Source organism: Monodelphis domestica, chromosome 2 (assembly GCF_027887165.1).
Source record: "Monodelphis domestica isolate mMonDom1 chromosome 2, mMonDom1.pri, whole genome shotgun sequence".
Taxonomy (NCBI): domain Eukaryota; kingdom Metazoa; phylum Chordata; class Mammalia; order Didelphimorphia; family Didelphidae; genus Monodelphis; species Monodelphis domestica.
The window spans coordinates 1844289-1862347 of NC_077228.1; the positions used below are offsets into that span (position 1 = coordinate 1844289).

Genomic DNA, 18059 nt, shown 5'->3' on the forward strand with positions numbered 1-18059 from the left:
GGGGGGTCGGGCATCCCAAGGGAGCCTGGGCTGCTGGGGAGAGACAGTGACTCCCATCCTTTCCATTTGTTTCCAACAGTCTTCAAGAGATGTTTCCCTGACTTAAGGATTCAAGATAGCATCCTGAGAATAGGAAACCAGACGGCATTCCTCGATGGGAGTGGAATCTTGAGAAATGTCTCCGATCTCCAGGAAGCGGCTAAGTATGTCTGCTGAGCTCCTCACACTCTCTTTGGACGGGACCCTCAGCTCACAGCCCAGTCGGGGCCCGGGGCTGCGCAGAGGACCGGGGAGCGGAGCCCAAGACTTTGTTGTTGTCTCAGTGTCACCCGCGATTGGGCGATAGGCCCCGGCGGACCGAATGCACATTTAGTAAGTGAAGTCAGGGACGTAAGGCGGAGTTTGGAGGAGCCGGTCAGTGAAAAGGGCCTCTGTCTAGGGGCCAGAGAAATGGCACACACAACAGATGTCCACGCCCACATTGCCCAGCCTCCAGAAGGGTTCCTCTCACTTCTGGCATCGTTCAGAGATTCCCTTGGAGGCTTTTGCTCCTGGCCCAATCCTCTGGTCTCAAACTCTTTCCTCTAATGTGGAAAGTCTCAGAGACTTGCTTGGCGGCAATAAGAAGCTAACTGGCTTGTCCTGGGGTACATAGACGCTACGTGGCAGGGCAAGACTTCGACACATAGCTCTGCCTCCAAGGCTGGTCCTCTATTCCCTACGACAGACTCCTTTTCTCTCGACTGGAGTATGTGCTAGAGCTCTCCACCCACCACCTCCAAATAATGTCATGAATATACTTATGTTAGGTGACTAGCAATGAATCCGGAGTGTGTGTGTGTGTGTGTGTAAGTGTGTGTGTGTGTGCGTGTGTAGAGACAGACAGACAGACAGACAGAGTGAGGGTACCACTGGGAGGTAATCATTAAAGTGACATCTCTATGTGGATTTAGGATTCTCTAACAGCCTTGGCTGTACATGGCATGTGTTGCCTCCTACTGCTATTGTGTGCGCCATCTTGAATCCATGCACTAGGATGAATGGTTTCATGGCCCAGGGTTTCTGGGTTTAAAAGTGAAAAGTTTTGCAAATGCCTTTTGGAAGTATTTGTTGGTCTTTCCTGGAAGTTTGTGGGAATTCAGGTAGAGCTGAGGCAGAGTGGGAGGTGCCAGCTATGGAGCCAAAGGCCCTGACTGTTGGCTAACCACGGGGCCTTGGACACATCCCTCAGTTTCTTGGCTCCTTCATTTTTGGATCTGTAAAACAAGGAGTTTGGGTTCAAAGGCCTGGAAGGGCCCTCCAACTCCAAACCTTGGTCCTGTGAAAAGAGCATTTTTTACTACCGTCTTGTAAAAATGGGTTAAAAAATAAACTCCCCGCTATCTGGGAGCTCTCAGGTCAATACCAGACACATCGTATCCAAAGTCTCCCTCCTCGTTCTCTGTACTTAAAATGATAATTAAAAATACCAGCTGAGAGAGAAATTGGGCAGATAACACACGGTTGCTTAAACAGGGAAATCCAAGGGCTTCTGGGTTCCGAATGTAGCCCTAGCCTCGGAGACCATCGATAGAGGATACTTTCCTTAGGGACAGTCAGTGCCCTTCTCCCCTAAATAAATGCCAAGGGACTTGCCCACAAGGAAGTTCTGTCTAACCTTGCCTGCATCCACCTGCCCATCCCTGCCATCTCTCCTGCCTTGTTAGCCAAGGATTGCCACTGAAGTTGCTCCCCAATGGGTGGCACTCAGGATGGATTTAAGGCTAGTGCTTCCTCCTGACTGAGCCACAACCTGATTGCCCCTGAATTCCTCTGCCCTGGGGCTGTTTTGGTCCCATGTTCCCCCCTTCTGAGAACACAACGGGCACCAATAAAATTGCATCTGCCTGATGTCCTCCTGGGGGTGAAGCTTTACTCTGGGATGCTCCCCAGATGGGCAGGGTTACTGGGGGGGGGGTGCATGGATTTTAGAGCCGACAAATGAACAAACATCGCCAAGAGCAGGTTTTTACAATCAGACATTAGGAAGCAGCTCGTACCATCTGTTCATTGCATGAACAGCATTTCTTTTTAGGGCAAGCCAGAAAGCTGCTTGTTAAAACCTCCTCCTTCTTCTTCTCTCTCCTCCTTGGATTCAGAGACATCAACTTGATCCGCTCCATGAAGATATTGGGCTTCAAAATCTTGGAAGATTTTGCAAGTGCTTGGCATTGGATTGTCCTGTAAGTGGCTCCCTCCCTCCCTCCCCTGCTCCATCCATCCTCTGGGTGATGCTGGGACTCGGCTTTCTGCCTGTGTGTGTCTACCTGACGTTCCTGCTGTTCTGTTTCCAGTGTCCCAGCCACATGAATGGTTCAGGATTCGGGTCCTTTGACTGGGCACACGGGAGGAGGATAATCAGAAGTGGGGGCGGGCCTGGCCCGTGGGGATGGGAACTTCTTACGCCCACCTTGAGTGGGTCTGCACTTTGTTGGTGTGAGGAGTTATTTAGGTCTCCCTCCCTTCATGATTCATTCAATGGGCTTAAAGAGCCGCTCTGGTCAGAAATGGCACCATCTTGTGGCCCATTCCATTGAAATGAGCTTTTATTTAGACAAGGCATTGGGCTAGGTGCTGGGCGTGCAGAGACAGAATGAAAGCAGCCCCTGTCTGTCCTCGATGATATTCTAAAAGGGAGGGCGGCACTCGCACTGACCTGGGGAACCCGGAGCAAGTGATTTCACTTCCTTGGGCCGGTTTCCTCCTCCACAGAAGCAAGGTTGGAGAGATGGCCTCTGAGGTCGTGGCCTTCCAGCTCCAGGGCTGTGAACATTTGCCCACGCGTGCCAACATGGTACACGAAGAGAAAGAAGAGAGATGAGGAAGGACTTGTCTGGGAGGTTCAATTCAAGCCAATAACCAGGCTCTAGTCCTCCTTCTGGCATCTCCCTGCGGGTTCCATTCCTCGCAGAGGGCCAACGTCTTGGGCTATTGGCTGGCACACGACCCATGATATAACTGAAATCCGATGTTCTTGTTGAACCCTTTAGTCCTGGGTATCGCAGCAAGGTTAGGAAAACTCCAGCAGTGCTTAGCTTTGGTGTCTGGTGCATAGTAGGCTCTTAATAACTGCTCATTGATTGATCAAAGCCAACTCGTATTACTGTGGGATCATTCCTTATGGTCTGCCCACTGAGAGCCCCTGCCTTACTTAGTAGTAGGCGTAGCTGTGTATCAGGGACCACCAAACTCTTTGCTACCTTTGGAAAGGCCCTTCGTCTTCAGTAGAGGACTCTTTGCTGGCAACAACTGGCTTTGCCCTCCTTCTCCATAATGGTGCTCTCTTTAAAGGCAGCTCTGAGGTCATTTGAATAACACGGACCTAGAAAAGCCCTAGAAAATGGTGGCCAATGGAAATGCCAAAGGGGAGACAGCAGAGATGCTCCTGTGGACCCTGGGGGTCCGTGTTAGGTCCCGGTACGAGTACGGAGACCACTGCCCAGATGCTGTGGTGGTTAGGACACCAGCCAGACTGATCGTCCACACTGCTCGTATGACGTCGAAGAAAGGCTTGTTCGAATAGTTTGGGAACAGGAGGTTCCCCTGACATGCTAAGAGACATGTGGGAGAAGGCAGAAAGGATACAGTAAAGGAACTCTCCAAGCCCTGAACTTGCTCTGGCCCACTACGGCCATATTTTTTGGCTCCGGGATCATCTCTCCGCGTGGGCCAATTGCAAAGACCTGGTTCTTTGGAAAGAAGGCGATGGTTGCCATCTGCTGGAGAATGTTAAAACTGGGGAAACCAGCAATAAAGGAGAACTGCGGGAAGTTGAGGGGCCTTCAGTGGGGTCAGGACCTTGTGGGGGGAGGGATCGGACATCTGGGAACTGGGGGGAGTTAGAGGGAACAGAAAAATAAGAATAACACGGAGCTTTGACTGTTGACTCCTAAAAAGGAGCTGGAAGGGCTTTAGAGCAAAGCACCTTAGCCTCGACACACACTCTGAGCCCCTACCTTGGGCTTGTAGGCATTGTAAAAATCCTATAGGGAGTACAGGATTCGAGAGAGTGCAGAGAGAGTGTACATGGGGTGGGGTAGAGGTGGGGGTTCTTGCTGCTCGTTACACTTCGAAGCCTGCCCTTTCTGGGTTCTTTGATTTGCAAAGAAAAATATTTACAGGGTTCAAAGGTTGAGTATTTGTAAAGACAGCTGCTGCCCTGCTTTGGGAAAGAGCCAATTGCTGCTCTTCCCAGGTTCTACTTCAGTGAAATGATGTTCTAGAAGAGGGAGAGGTCACAAAAGACGCTCAGGCCCTTCATAGGAGGAAGCCACCTAGAATCTCCGAGTTATAACTGGGCATTCGAAGTGCCTGGCCACTCACCCGCCAGAAACAGAGGAGCTGCCTCCTCCCTGAGGGACTCACTCGATTGGACAAGCAACCTCTAGTGCTCGTTCCAAGGAAGCGTCACTTGATGATCTTTTCCTCTCTGTTCACATTTGGCTCTTTGCTGCAGAGGGAGAAGAGAGATGCCAAGGAGTCCCTCAAACGAAGGGCTAAGCAATGGGACTACAAACCCCAAACAGAGGAGGCAGAGTCAGGATGGAGGAGCACAAGGAACCAACTGAGCCTTGCCCTCATCATCCGTCTCCACAATGATCTAGAAAACGCACCAGAGTGAGTTGGTTTGGAGAGCTAAGGAAAAGGCACAGCATGTTTCCAGCCCAAGATCACTTAGGGAGATACAGAGATCCCCGGATATCAGAGGGAGGGGCTGGCTGGGACAGTATCCAAGGCATGGAGAGAATGAAAGAGAGCTCCAACAGCACTAGGTTTGACAACATCTGGGCAGAAAAAGAGCCCTGGGATCCCTAAGCTAATGCTGGCCAAGGGAATGAGCACCGTTTGGCAGCTCTGTTGCCCATTGCCTCTCTGGTCACGGGGCCAGGGACAAGGGCAGTGGTTGTAAGCATGGGCTCCAGCTAGGAACTGAACCGAGAACAAGTTCTGGAGACATCGCTGTGTGACTCTGATCCCAGGAGCAGAGTAGGAACTCAAGTCCAGCCTTCAGGGCAGTCTCCATGGCTGCAGTGGAAGAAGCAGGGCAGGAGTCCTAGGCCAAAGGGGAGCCAAATGGTCTTGAAGGCCCTCTGGATGGACCAATAGCTCATAGCAGCCTGTGGAAACTACCCAAGAAGGAAAAAGTGGTAGACCCAAGCCTGGCTCAAGAACTTGCAGCGTGCAGAAAGGAGAGCAGTGAACAGACTTCTCTTGGCTCCCACTGCTCTGGAACGCGGTCAAGCTCTCCAAACAGAAGAGGGACCCAATAAAATAGATAAGCCCAACTTAGCTCATTTAATTCAATTGGAAACAAGAGACCAAAACCCACTTATCAGTATCGAAAACGAACACGATGAATTCACAATGAAATAAGAAACAAAAGCAATATTAGGAGTCAGTCCACTCAACTACATGGCAGTAAAATGGCGATCGAGGGGAACTGGAAGGATATTTAGAAAAACACAAATCAGCCCAGTAAGCGACCAGGAACAAGAGAGCTCAAATAACCTTATCTTGGAAGAAGTAAGTGAAGAGGCCCCAAGTTAACTCCCAAAGGGAGAAAGACCCAAGGCCATGGGGTTTATGAGCAAATGCTATCGAGCATTTCAAGGAAAATGATTGTTGGGAGACATAGATAAAGGCCAGGAATTCCTGATGAAAAGACCCGAACTGAAGAGAAAATGTGACTTTCCAATACAATACTCAGGAAAAGCATAAAGAGGTAAATGAAGAGAAATCAGTGTGGTTAAAATCCTTCCGTTCCTGTATGGGAAGATGATAGCTGTAACTCCAAAGAACTTGGTCATCATTAGAGCAATTAGAAGGCGCATACATAGACAAAGGACATGGTCGGGAGATGACTATAATGGGATGATTTCAAAAAAATAAATTAAGGAGTGATAAAGAGGGACGCTATGGGAGAAGGGGGAAAGGAGAGGGAAAATGAGGAACCGAAGACCAAAAGGAAGAGTTTTTACAATGCAGGGGAATGTGGAGGGCAGACAACATTTATCTAGAAGAGAAAAAAGGCCAGGAGTATCAAGGCAATTAATGGGCAAAATGTGAAGGAAGGCACCTTTGCAGAACCAAGTAAGAGCATTAGTAGTCGTCTCTCGGTAACCGAGGATGACGGTTGTCTTTGTGCATTTTCATCTATGATAGATGAGTGTGCACAAAGATACTTGTGCATGAAGGAGATTTAAGTGGAAGAGTTGATGCACAGAGACAGTCCCACTCTCTCGGCGTTGGAAGCCTGGGTCCAGTGGCATGAAAAGTCCTTACACCTGGAGACTTCCTCAGCTGCACTGGATGGCCGTGTTGTCCTTTGTGCTCCAACAAGCCCTGAGCACTCCACAGTGCTTTGCTGCGTCGCCCTCTCAGCCGTTGAACCTTCTTGTTGGTTTCTTCCGCCTGTTCGGCCAAAACAGTCTTCACATGCTGGGTAAGCAAAGCCCTGGTTCACCAGGGGTCAACGACCCAATGGCTACCCTCACAAGGTTTAGCCAGCCTGTCGAAGCTGTTGTCCAGGGTGTGGCTGCTGCCGCATGCTAGCAGCTACTGGGAGCCACAAGTGAGATCTGGGTGTCAGGTGGGGGTCAGAGGCTGGAGAGCTGCCCTAGGAGGGCACGACAAGCCTCCATACCAGAGATACTACCCCTCCCTGAGCACCCCACACACCCCAGTAAGAGCATTATGTGATATAAAATGGATAATATATTTGACATCAAGTTAAAAAGAGTTTCCACCAATGAAACCAATGGAGTCAAGATTAGAAGGAAAGCAGGAAGCTGGAGGGAAAAGTTTTTATAGTAAGTTTCTCTGCTAAAGACTTCATTTCTCAAATACTTGAGATATGCCAAAGTATAATAATGCCATTCCTCATTTGATAAATGATCAAAGAATAGGAAGACATTTTTTGAAGGAGAAATAAAACTATTGCAATATGGAAAATTCTCTAAATATTGCTTAGAGAGACAAATTAAAGCAACTCTGAGGTACCACTTTATGCCTCTCTGATTGCCCTGCATAACAGAAAAGGAAAACGACAAATGTTGGAAGGGATGAGAGAAAAAATAGATACACTAATCAACTGTTGGAGTGGTGAATTGATGCACCTATTCTGGAGTACAATTTGGAGCGATGCCCAAAGGACTATGAAACTGTGCCTATCTTTTCCCCAGCAATGCCACTATTAGGTCTGTATCCCAAAGAGGTAAAAGAAAAAGGGAAAGCACAGAAGTGTCACGATTGGATCCATACCAGCTCTTTTTGTGGTAACAAAGGATTGGAAATTGAGGAGATGTTCATCAATTGGGGAACGGCTGAACAAGTTGTGGTATATCATTGTGACCATTTCCTATTCTGCTGTAAGAAATAGTGATTGAATGCTTTCAGAAAAACCTGGGAAGATTTACATGAACTGATTCAAAGTGAAATGAGCAGAACAGATCGACTTTCTGCCAGACTTCTTTCCAGGTTTCCCAACAGTTTTTGTTACATAACGAGTTCTTGCTCGAAAAGCCGGAGTCTTTGAGTGAGTCAAAAACTAGTTGGCTGTGTTCACCGGTTGCTGCAAACTGCAGATCTCATCTAGTCCACCAATCACTTTTCCCATTTCTTAGCGAGTACCAAATCTTCAAAATTATGGCTTCCTAATACAGTTTGAAACCAGAGAGTGGAGGGTTCCTTTCCTTGCGGGTTGTCTTTATTCCATTGTTATTGATCCCATTGATACCGCTGCCCTTTGCTTTACTCCAGGGGGCAGCTAGATGGCACAGTGGATAGTGCTGGGCCTGGAGTCAGGAGGACCCGAGTCCAAATCTGGTCTCAGACCCTGGAATTACATAACCTTGTTTGCCTCAGTTTCTCCATTTGCAAAGTGAGTTGGAGAAGGAAATGGTAAAGCACTCCCATTTTTGCTGATGGGTCATATACAACTGAACAACAACATGCAGCACAACATGGTGGTCCTTTGATAGTCTGATCGATATGGCACTGAATAAGTAAATGAACGCGGGCAGCGTTGCAGTTGTAGCAGATTGTCTCACTCTGTCTGTCCTCGCGATTATTCCGATCCGGTTTTGCTCATTTAAAGAGTATTTTGTAATTATGTTCCTAAAGGTCCTGTGTGGGAGGGGAGACGGGGAGCTGCCTAAGTATTTTAGGGTTATGTTCTCTAAGTGGAATCGCTATTTCTCTCGCTTCCTGCTGGCTTTCATCGCTAATATATAGAAAGGTCCCTTCATGTGTTTATTTTCTGTTCTGCAATTCTTCTGAAGGCGTTCATTATCTTGAGTAGATGTTTCGCTTGTTCTCGAGGGTTCTCGGAGTGAACCATCATATCATCCGGAAAGAGTCGGGTTTGGTTTCCTCTTTGCTTTTCCTGTTTTCCTTGTTTTGGTTCTCCAGCTGGAACTGCTCATATAGGCTTAAGCACCCTGATCTTTCTAGAAAGGCTTCTAGACTGTCACCGTGGCAGACACGCAGTGGCTTTGAGTTTCAGAAAGCTGCTGCGAATCATTTTAAGAAAGCTGTTTATTCCTGTTTCTAGTGGGAATGGTTAGTGTGTTGTCAAAAGCTTTTTCTATGTCCATACTATGCACAAAGGTAAACTCCAAACGGGGTATGATTGTAGCCTAAAGGGAAACAGGGGCAGATTGGAGAAGCCTGGAAATAACTCTGCTTTCGGAAGAGTTCCTGACCAAACAACATAGGGAGAAGTCCACAGGAAGTCCAACGAACAATTCTGGTTCCCCCAAATTTTAAAAAAGCTTCTGCACAAACAAAATCAATGAAATGAATGAAGCAGAAATGTGGGGGGAGTGTCGGGGGGCGAATCTTTGCAGCACATTTCTTTGATTAATGTGGCATTTCTAAAATATCTGAAGAACAGAGTCCGATTTTTAAGAAGAATGTTAGTTCCCCAATTGGTAAGTGGCCCAAAGACAGGAAGAGATATATTTTAGAGGGAGAAATGCAAACTATCACAAGTCATGGGGCGAAATTGCTCCAAATCACTGATATTTAGAGAAAGGCAAATTAAAATAATTCTAGTGTGCCGCCTCACCTCAGATTGGCTATGTTGCCCCCAAATGGGCACTTTATTGCACCGACTTGTGGAATTGGAACTGTCCAACGATTCTGGAAAGTAACTTGGATCCTTATTTAAAAGTTATTAAATTATGCATTCCTTTTTGACCCAGTGATACTGCTACTATGTCCGTATCCCAAAGACAACAAAGAAAAAAGACTAGTGTGTGCGAAACAATCTAGAGAGCTCTTTTTGTGCAATGAGAAACTGAGGGGCGCCATCTATTGGGGAATAAATGGTGATAAAGGAAGGTGATCCAATGCTATTGTGCTTGAGGGAATAGTGAAGGTGATGGTTTTAGAAAATGCTGGGAAAACATATGCAGAATGCAGTAAGCAGAGCCTGGGAAACAGATTATTAAATAACAGTAATGATAATGTGGTATAGACAACTTGGAAAGACTTGGGAATTCTGATGAACACAATGCCAAACCCTGTTTCCAGAGGACTCTTGATGAAGCAGACTATCTACCTCCAGAGAGAGAGGTGAGGAATTCTGTGCAAATGGAGGCATCTCCTTTTTTCCCTTCCCTCCCCTTCCCTTTCTTCCCCTTCCCTCCCCCTCCCCCCTCCCCTCCCCTTCCCTCCCTTCCCCTCCCTCCCCTCCCTTCCCCTCTCCTCCTTTCCCTTCCCTTCCCCAGTGGAAATTGCCCAGGTCTGATGATGCACTTTCCACTTGTGATCAGTGCAGTTTTACCCAGGAGGACTCCAGGGACGCGGGACTGGTCCAGGGCTTGCTAGCCATCAGGCTGCACTTCTGGCCGGCCCAAGCTCCCCAGCTCTTGGGAGAACCTTGTGGGCTGCACGCTCTCTCAGAATGAGGATGAGGACGGGGTCCCAGGGTGGCTGCACTGCTGACGTGCCCGTGTTGTCTTTGCTGTGTCTGGTGTTTCTGTAGGAATGCGTTGTGGCCAGGGAGAGTGGCCGAGCCTGAGCTTGCACGTGGCCTTTCTCCGAGGCCACTGATCCCCAGCTTCATGCTCTTCTCCCTTTCAGGGCTCTAGTCCTCGCAATGTTCAGCAGCTTCCTGTTCCTGTTGCTCCTGAGATTCTGCGCCAGCTGCATATTGTGGATCTTCGTGTTGGGTGTGATCGGCATTGTGGCCTATGGTAGGCATCTCTGCACTCCTCAAGCAGGCCTCGCTCCAAGGATCCGGGGTCTGTCCGTAGGCTTCAGGAGGGTCCTGGGACTGGACAGGAAGACAATCCCGTCTCCTTGTGACCGCCCTTTGCCTCCCTTTGCCATTGGCTCCTCTACTTTCTTGTAGGCATCTAAGGGGTTCTGTGGGGGCCACCCGAGAGCCACAAGGCTCCAGGATGGGGAAGTTCAGAGCTCCTGCTCTCTCCCCGCTTGCCAGGGCCACTGAGCATGGGGCGAAATGGGTGGTGGCCCACCCGGCTTGGCATTCTTCACAGGAAAAGCCTAGTCCAAGATGGGGCAAGTGAGAGGACACGCGGCCCATTTCAATCAGGATCCATAAAATGTGTCAAAATTCCCATGTCCTAATGCACATGGTAGGAGGTTTGGAGAGAAGCCCGAGTCAGAGGGACCCAGTCAAGAAATCAGGGGCGGCATGTCTTGAGCATTTCACGTGGCTCAGGCAGCGGACCAGGCATGGCTTTCACTGGCAGCTCAGAGCGGGCTTGCGGAGACAGAAGAGAAATGCCGCCCATCCCCAGGGAGGTCACATCTTCATCAGGGAGCGAAGGCAGATTTAGTCCGTAGATACCGAGACACAATGCCATCTCCAAGGGGGCTAGAGAGCAGCGAGCGAGCATGTGCTGGGGCCGAGGCTCCTCTCTCCTCTCGATTCTATCAGTGGTCACTCGGCGAAGCTGGAGACTCCCAGCCGTTGTGCACTCAGATAACTGGACCCTTCTGGGATGGGAGGGGCTCTCTGAACTCTCAGCCCACCACAGAAAGGAGCCCCCAATGCGTGGGGAAGACCCTGGGCCAGCGTCTGGGCCCTAAGGCTGCGGGCAGCAGACAGTCCTCCCCCTCCCTTTCTTCCCCCTTCCCGGGAGGCAGTTTCAAAAGCCCATCGTTAATGGTTGGGCGGTGATGGGGGACGGCAGTGCCCCAGGAAGGCCCCGAGCAGAGGCCGAGTGTCTGAGGGAGAAATAGACGCCGTCACCGGGAGGGCTCCCCTCGGTGGCTGATGGGCTCTCGCTCTTTTTCCAAGGAATCGGCTACTCGTACCTGGAGTACCGCCACCTGCATACCAGTCAGGGAGCCCAAATGACCATCCTGGACCTGGGCTTCCATTCCGACTACAAAGCCTACTTGAAGCTGGAGCAAACGTGGCTCCTGTTCTGTAAGTGACTCTTCAGATCTTTGTCCGAAGCCTCGAGGCCGTGTGCGTGCTGGCCGGACAGCCGGGGCGTCTCCGAACTCGGGGGGCCTCTTTGTCCAAGTCCTGGGGACCGTGTTGGGGGAGGCCACCACCGCCCTGTCTCTGCTCCCTTTGTCCCTCCTCCCCGTCGGGTCTCCGCCACTCCTCTTCCTGCTCCCTCCACTCGGGCTTTCCCCACAGGCAGAACTTGGGCTGTGCGTCCAAGGAGCATGTTCACCGCGATCGTTCGTCTTGGAACAATCGGGCCTGGCTAGAAACATATGTGGATGCATGTATCTATACAGCCGTGTGCGTACGTGCATGGATACACGTAGGCTGTATCGTATGTAACTCTAGAGGAGACGGTCTCAAAATAACTGACGTCCGTGTGAATGTTGCGTGCTTTATTTTATGCACTTCAAAGCTTCATTAAGGAAACCATCGCAGGGTCTTTGAAACCTCTCCTCAGAATCCCCTAGGATACGGGGGCAGTGATTGACCCAAGGTCACACAGCTAACGTGCATCAGAAACACAAGTCCAGCTCGTTGGTTCTTCCTTTTGGAGGCCAGCCCTCTTTCTAGCCCGCCATGGCGCGTCTGCCTTTAACTGTTAACGGGACCAGCTAGGGTTGCAGTCCTGTCCCAATGCCCTCACGTAAAGTTGGCAAAGCGTAAACAAAAGGCATTGAATCGAAGTTGATTGATGACAGAAGAAGATGCTCTCTTTTCAGTGGCCACAGACTTTGTGAATGGCTCTGAAAGCGTTTGGAGGCGAAAGCCTCTTTATCATTAACCTGATATCTGGGTAAGGAATTTGCAGTTAATCGGGTGTTAGAATTCCCTAGCTTAATTGTAAAAAAGAATAATTTGTTCCATCCGTAACAGAGCCTTTTTTGACCAAATATGGTTTCAAAATGTTCTCTGTAGAATTGAGACTTAATATGTAGCCAATGTTAATTTTACATATTGTAATATTTATTAGAATTACAAAACTGGATAGAAACACCCTTTAAAAAAGCCAAATGGAAGATGGTAGAGTTGCTCCCCACATTTCCCCCCCTCCAAACAACTTCAAAATAAAGCCTCAAAATGAATTCTGGGGTGCTAGAATCAACAAAGGGATGAGGTGAAACAATTTTCCATCCCAATACAATTTAGAGCCTTGGCAAGAAAGGTCTGTTTCCACAAGTTGAGAGTGGAGTGCAGGCTATGCCCCTGCGAGCCAGCAGTAGACCTTCAATATGACTGAATTAGTAGCAGTGGCTTCCAAAGTTCTCAGTCCACAAATAGTAACATATTTGGACAACTGGTCAGAAAGAGATTACATGTGAATCTTTGCTGGCACTGGGTACATAATTCTATGCATTGCTTATACTCGGCTCTGGGTCACAATTCCAGGATGAGAAGGTGTACTAGGATTGGGGACCTACGAGAGGGGACCCTGGTCACAATTTCATGGTGGAAAAGAATGCTTGTGGTTGCTGAAAGACCAGAGGACAGGCCAGAAGATCAGTGATCACACCTTTCCTTAGATCATACCACCTTGGAAGAACTGGAAACTTTTAGATCCCTTAGAACTAGCTTTGAAAAACAGCTACTTGAAAAGCCTGAAACTTGGGACAATGTTCTCTACCCTGGGAAAAGAATCCAATGTTAACATAAAGTTAAAAGTCAAGAAATAGATCAGAAAATGAGCTAAAACCAAATAAAGCACTGGATTGTAGAAAGTTACTGGGGTGCCAGGGAAGGCCAAAACACAAATTTAGAACAATAAAACCAAAACAACTCCATCCAAAGCCTCAAAGAAAAGTGTGAATTGGTCTTAGGGAGAAAAAAATTCTTAGTAAAAGTTCAAAAAGCATCTTTAAAATTGAATAAGGCAGATAGATAAAAAATTGGGAAGAGAAATGAGAGCAATTCAAAAAATTCTGAAAATATATTTATGTAGTTTGATAAAGGAAGTACAAAAAATACTGAAGAAAATAACTTCTTAAAAAAGCATAATTGGCCAAATGGAAAAAAGAGGTATAAAAATTCACTAAGGAAAAGAACTTCCAGTAAATTTGACCAAATGGAAAAGGAAGTACAAAAACTAACTGAAGAAAAAAATTTTTTTAAAAAAACTAGAATTGGGCTAATGGTTCCACAAGAAATCAAGAAACAATAAAACAAAATCAAAACAATGAAAATTAGAGAACAATATCAAATACCTCACTGGAAAAAGAAATGAGATGGAAAATAGATTGAGGTGAGAGATAACTTAAAAATGATTGTGCTACCAGAAAGCCATATTCCAAAACAGAGCTAGAGATATCATATTTCAAAAAATTATGAAGAAAAATTGCCCTGATATTCTAGAATAAAGGAGTAAAATAGAAATTGAAAGAATCTATCAATCATATCCTGAAAGAGGTTCCAAAATGAAAACTTCCAGGATTATTATAGAAAAAGTTCAGAGCTCCCAGGTCAAGGAGAAAATATTGTAAGCATCCAGAAAGAAATAAGTCAAATGTCATGGAGCAACAGTTAGAATGACACACAACTTAGTAATTTCTATGTTAAAGGATCAGAAGGTTTAGAATAAGACATCTTATAGGGCAAAGTAGTTAAGATTACTACCAAGAATCATTTACTTAGCAAAACTAAGTATTGTCCCTCAGCGGGAAAGGAATATTCAATGAAATAGAGAACTTGCCAGCATTCCTGATGAAAAGATCAGAGCTAGGTAGAAAATTTGACTTTCAAAATACAAGTCTCATGAGAAGTACAAAAAGTTAAATAGGAAAGAGAAATCATAAGGGATTCAATAAGGTTAAACTGTCACATACCTACATGGGGAGATGATATTTGAGTTTTTATCATTATTAAGTTAGGAGTATAGAGAGACAGAGGGCATGGATATAAGTTGAATATGATGGGATCAAATTAAGGGGTGATAAAGATGCACACATTGGGAGTAGAGAGAAAGAAGAGGTAGAATGGGGTAAATTATCTCATGCAAAATAGATGGGGAAGAACTTTTACAGTGGAGGGGAAAATGTGGAGGTGGGGAATATCATTTGAACATTACTCATTGAAATTGGCTCAAAGAGGGAATAACATTGGGTATAGAAATCTATATTATCCTACAAGAAAGCAGGAGGGGAAGGGTATAAGAGAATGGGGGACTGATAGAACAAAGGATAGATGAGGGGAGGCAACAGTCAGAAGCAAATCACTTTTCAGGATGGAGAGGGTGAAAGGAGTGAGAGAACAAGATCAACAGTGGAGAAATAGGATGGAAGGAAATACACAATAATCACAATGGTGGAGAAAATTTTTGCAGCAAGTTTCTCTGATAAAGACCTCATTTCTCAAATATATAGAGAAGTGAATCAAATTTATAAGAATACAAGTTATTCTGCAATCTGGTCAGAGTGGTCAGAGGATATGAAAAAATAGTCTTCAGATAAAGTAACCAAATTACATATAGTCATATGAAAAATTGCTCTAAATCACTATTGACTAGAGAAATGTAAATCAAAACAATTCTGAGGTACTGCCTCATACCTTTCAAATCAGTTAATATGATAAAAAAGGAAAATGACAAATGTTGGAGAGGATATGGGAAACCTGGTTTTTATCTGGGGATTTTTAATTTGTTCTTTTTCTAATTTTTTAAGTAGCAAGCCCAATTCACTGATCTCTTCCCTCTTGATTTTGTTGCTATAGGCACTCAAAGATATAAAATTTCCCCTGAGTAATGCTTTGGCCGTATCCCATAGGTTTTGACATGTTGTCTCCTCATTGTTATTCTCTTTCATGAAGTTCATAATTGTTTCTGTGGTTTCTTTTTTGACCCACCAGTTTTGAAGAATAAGATAATTTAGTTTCCAATTAATTTTAAATTTACCTTTCCACAGACCCTTGTTAATTATAATTTTATCACATTGTGATCTGAAAACATTACATTTATTGTTTCTGCTTTTCTGCATTTGTTTATAATATTTCTATGCCCTAGTACATGTTCAATCTTTGTATATGTACCATGTACTGCTGAGAAGATGGTATATTCCTTTTTATCCCTGTTCAGTTTTCTCCAAATATCTATTAACTCTAATTTTTCTTGCATTTCATTCACTTCCCTTACTTCTTTCTTGTTTATTTTTTGCTTTGATTTATCTAGTTATGAAAGGAGAAGGTTGCAATAGATCTGGGAAACTTGGGTCACTGAAGCTCTACTGGTAGAATTGTGCACTGATCCAACTATTCTGTAGAGTAATTTGGAACTATGCCCAAAGGGCTCTAAACACATGCATATGCCTTGACTTTGCAGTACCACTACTAGGCATATGCCCCAAAGACATCAAAGAAAAAGGAAAAGATCTTATAAGTACAAGAATAGTTATAGCATTCTTTTTGTGGTGGCAAAGAATTAAAATATTGAGATGATGCTCATCAATTGGGGAATGACAGAACAACTTGTGGTATGTGATTGTGATGGCATGCTATTGTGCTATAATAAGTGATAAGCAGGATGGTTGCAGAAAAACCTGGAAAGATTTATATGAATTGATTCAAAGTGAAGTGAGAAGAACTGGGAGAACACTGTATACAGTAACAGCAATATGATATGATGATCATTTGTGAATGACTTAGCTATTCTCAGCAATACAATGTTCCAAGACAATGCCAAGGACTTACGATGAAAAAAATGCTATTCACCTTCAAAGAAAGAACTGATGGAATCTGAATGCAAATCAAAGCTTCTTTTTTTTAAAAGACATTTTTCTCTTTTTGTCTGTTTTCTTATACTACATGATTAATATGAAAATATGTTTTGCATCACTCACATGTATAACCTATATCAAATTGCTTAAGAAGTGGGGAGGGAATGAGAAAATTGGGAAAACAATGTTTAAATTAAATTAAATTAAAATAATCTTTAAAATTGCCTTTATATGCAATTGGAAAGAAGAAAATACTATTAGAAAGTTAAATAGTTTGAAGTGATAACATAAGACTATAATATATAAAATCATTTTTGGAAGTATTTTGCACTCAATATTTCTATTTTTAAAACATGCTATTGATACAGATGCTCGATTAAATTTTCTTTAGAAGTAGATTCACCAGTATCATTGTGGCATTACAAAAACTGCTGTTTCTTGCATCACTCCACCTTTTAAAGGGCAGTTAAAAATCAAATATTTGTTTATTGAGATGAAATGGTTATGTCATTAGCAGGGTGAAGGACTCTGTGAGAAATGTCCACATTATAAGCACTCTTGTTTCATCCAGTCCAGTAGTAAAAGTCATTTCCATCAAGGAGAGCCTCATTACCTAGTGCCAAAGACATTGTCATGGCCTTGTATTCAGTTGAAGAAAGATCTGGCAAATACCATTTGTGTATAGGTTCTAGAATATAGAGCTGTGGTTCCATTGGTATGAGGACTCTCAGGGTGAAGAAGCATATACTTTACAGTGTGAATTGGTGCCTTTTCTGTGACTGAGAATTTTAGAGTTGCCTAGAACACGAAGAGGTTCAAAGAGTTCTCCAGATCACACAGGCAGTATATCAGAGGCAGGATTTGATCCCGGGGCTTCCTTACTTCTAAGCCAGATCTCTATCCATGACTGCATGTAGTCACTCTTTTTATCAGTTGATGAGAAACTTATTATAACACTTTTATATTATAATAAGAAAAACAACAGTCCAGAGCAGAGAACACTGGAAGAAGAGTTGGGAGACCCGGGTTCTCATCCTGGATTTATAAGAAGCTGCCTCTGTGACCTTGCACAAGTCCTGTATTATCTCTGGGTTTCCGTTTCTTTGGCTGCAAATAGAAAACGCTGAATTCAATGATCTCCAAATCTCCTCCTAGCTCAAAACCTCTGACTTACAGTAAAACCTGAGGAGGAAGGGCGACTCTTCTTGTTCGGCAGACGACTACCCATGGAGATAGAAGTCTTGATGTTCAGTGAGTGGAGCCAGAAGATAAAGTGATTCTGACAGCTCGTTTCCTTAAGCTACACGATCATCTTGTCCCAACATCAGCCAGTGCGGGCTTCACCCTAGCACTTGCTACTGTTTCATTTGGCCATATTAAACTCTCTCATTTATACTAATTTCTGTGTTTTAAGGGCATACGTTTTCATGAAATTTAAAATAGGTACTGAACCAGAAGAAGACAATTGTGGAAATAACTTTGGAGTCACTGGAGGGAGAGGATTCATTATCAAAACCTCATTGTGTATGCAGCATAACATTCCCATGGCTTTGAGATATTAACCAAAAGGCAAAAGAATATTGGGGGGGGAAAGAGGAAGTGGGCAAGAACAGCAGTCCCGAGCGGTTTGTAGCACTCATTCTCCTTCCCTTCCTGCCCCCTGCCATTCTGGGCTAGTGTAGGGCATGTTACCTCCAGGCTAGGAAGTCCGTGCTTTGGTACTTCTTGGTGACTTGAGCTTGAATGAATTTTGGAGGCTCTGCTGCTTCCTTTCTCCAATGGGGATGCTAATTCTTTAATTCATCAAGTTGCTGTAGGGTCCAATCCTTGGAAATCCCCAAATCATATGGAGATGGGAGGGTTCCTCCGTGGACCTCTTCTCTTGTGCA

General features: G+C 45.2%; 1 protein-coding gene across 5 annotated transcripts in view; it reads left to right on the forward strand.

The window, feature by feature from the left end:
• The window catches only part of SLC44A5 (solute carrier family 44 member 5), a 201976-nt gene that overhangs the window by 139638 nt on the left and 44279 nt on the right, over positions 1-18059 (forward strand). For all 5 annotated transcript variants that reach the window (XM_056814906.1, XM_056814907.1, XM_016429760.2 and 2 more), the window contains 4 exons: positions 80-203; positions 2139-2222; positions 10126-10238; positions 11312-11443. In XM_056814906.1, the coding sequence (XP_056670884.1) occupies positions 80-203; positions 2139-2222; positions 10126-10238; positions 11312-11443 (453 nt within the window). The remainder of the gene's footprint in view (positions 1-79; positions 204-2138; positions 2223-10125; positions 10239-11311; positions 11444-18059) is intronic.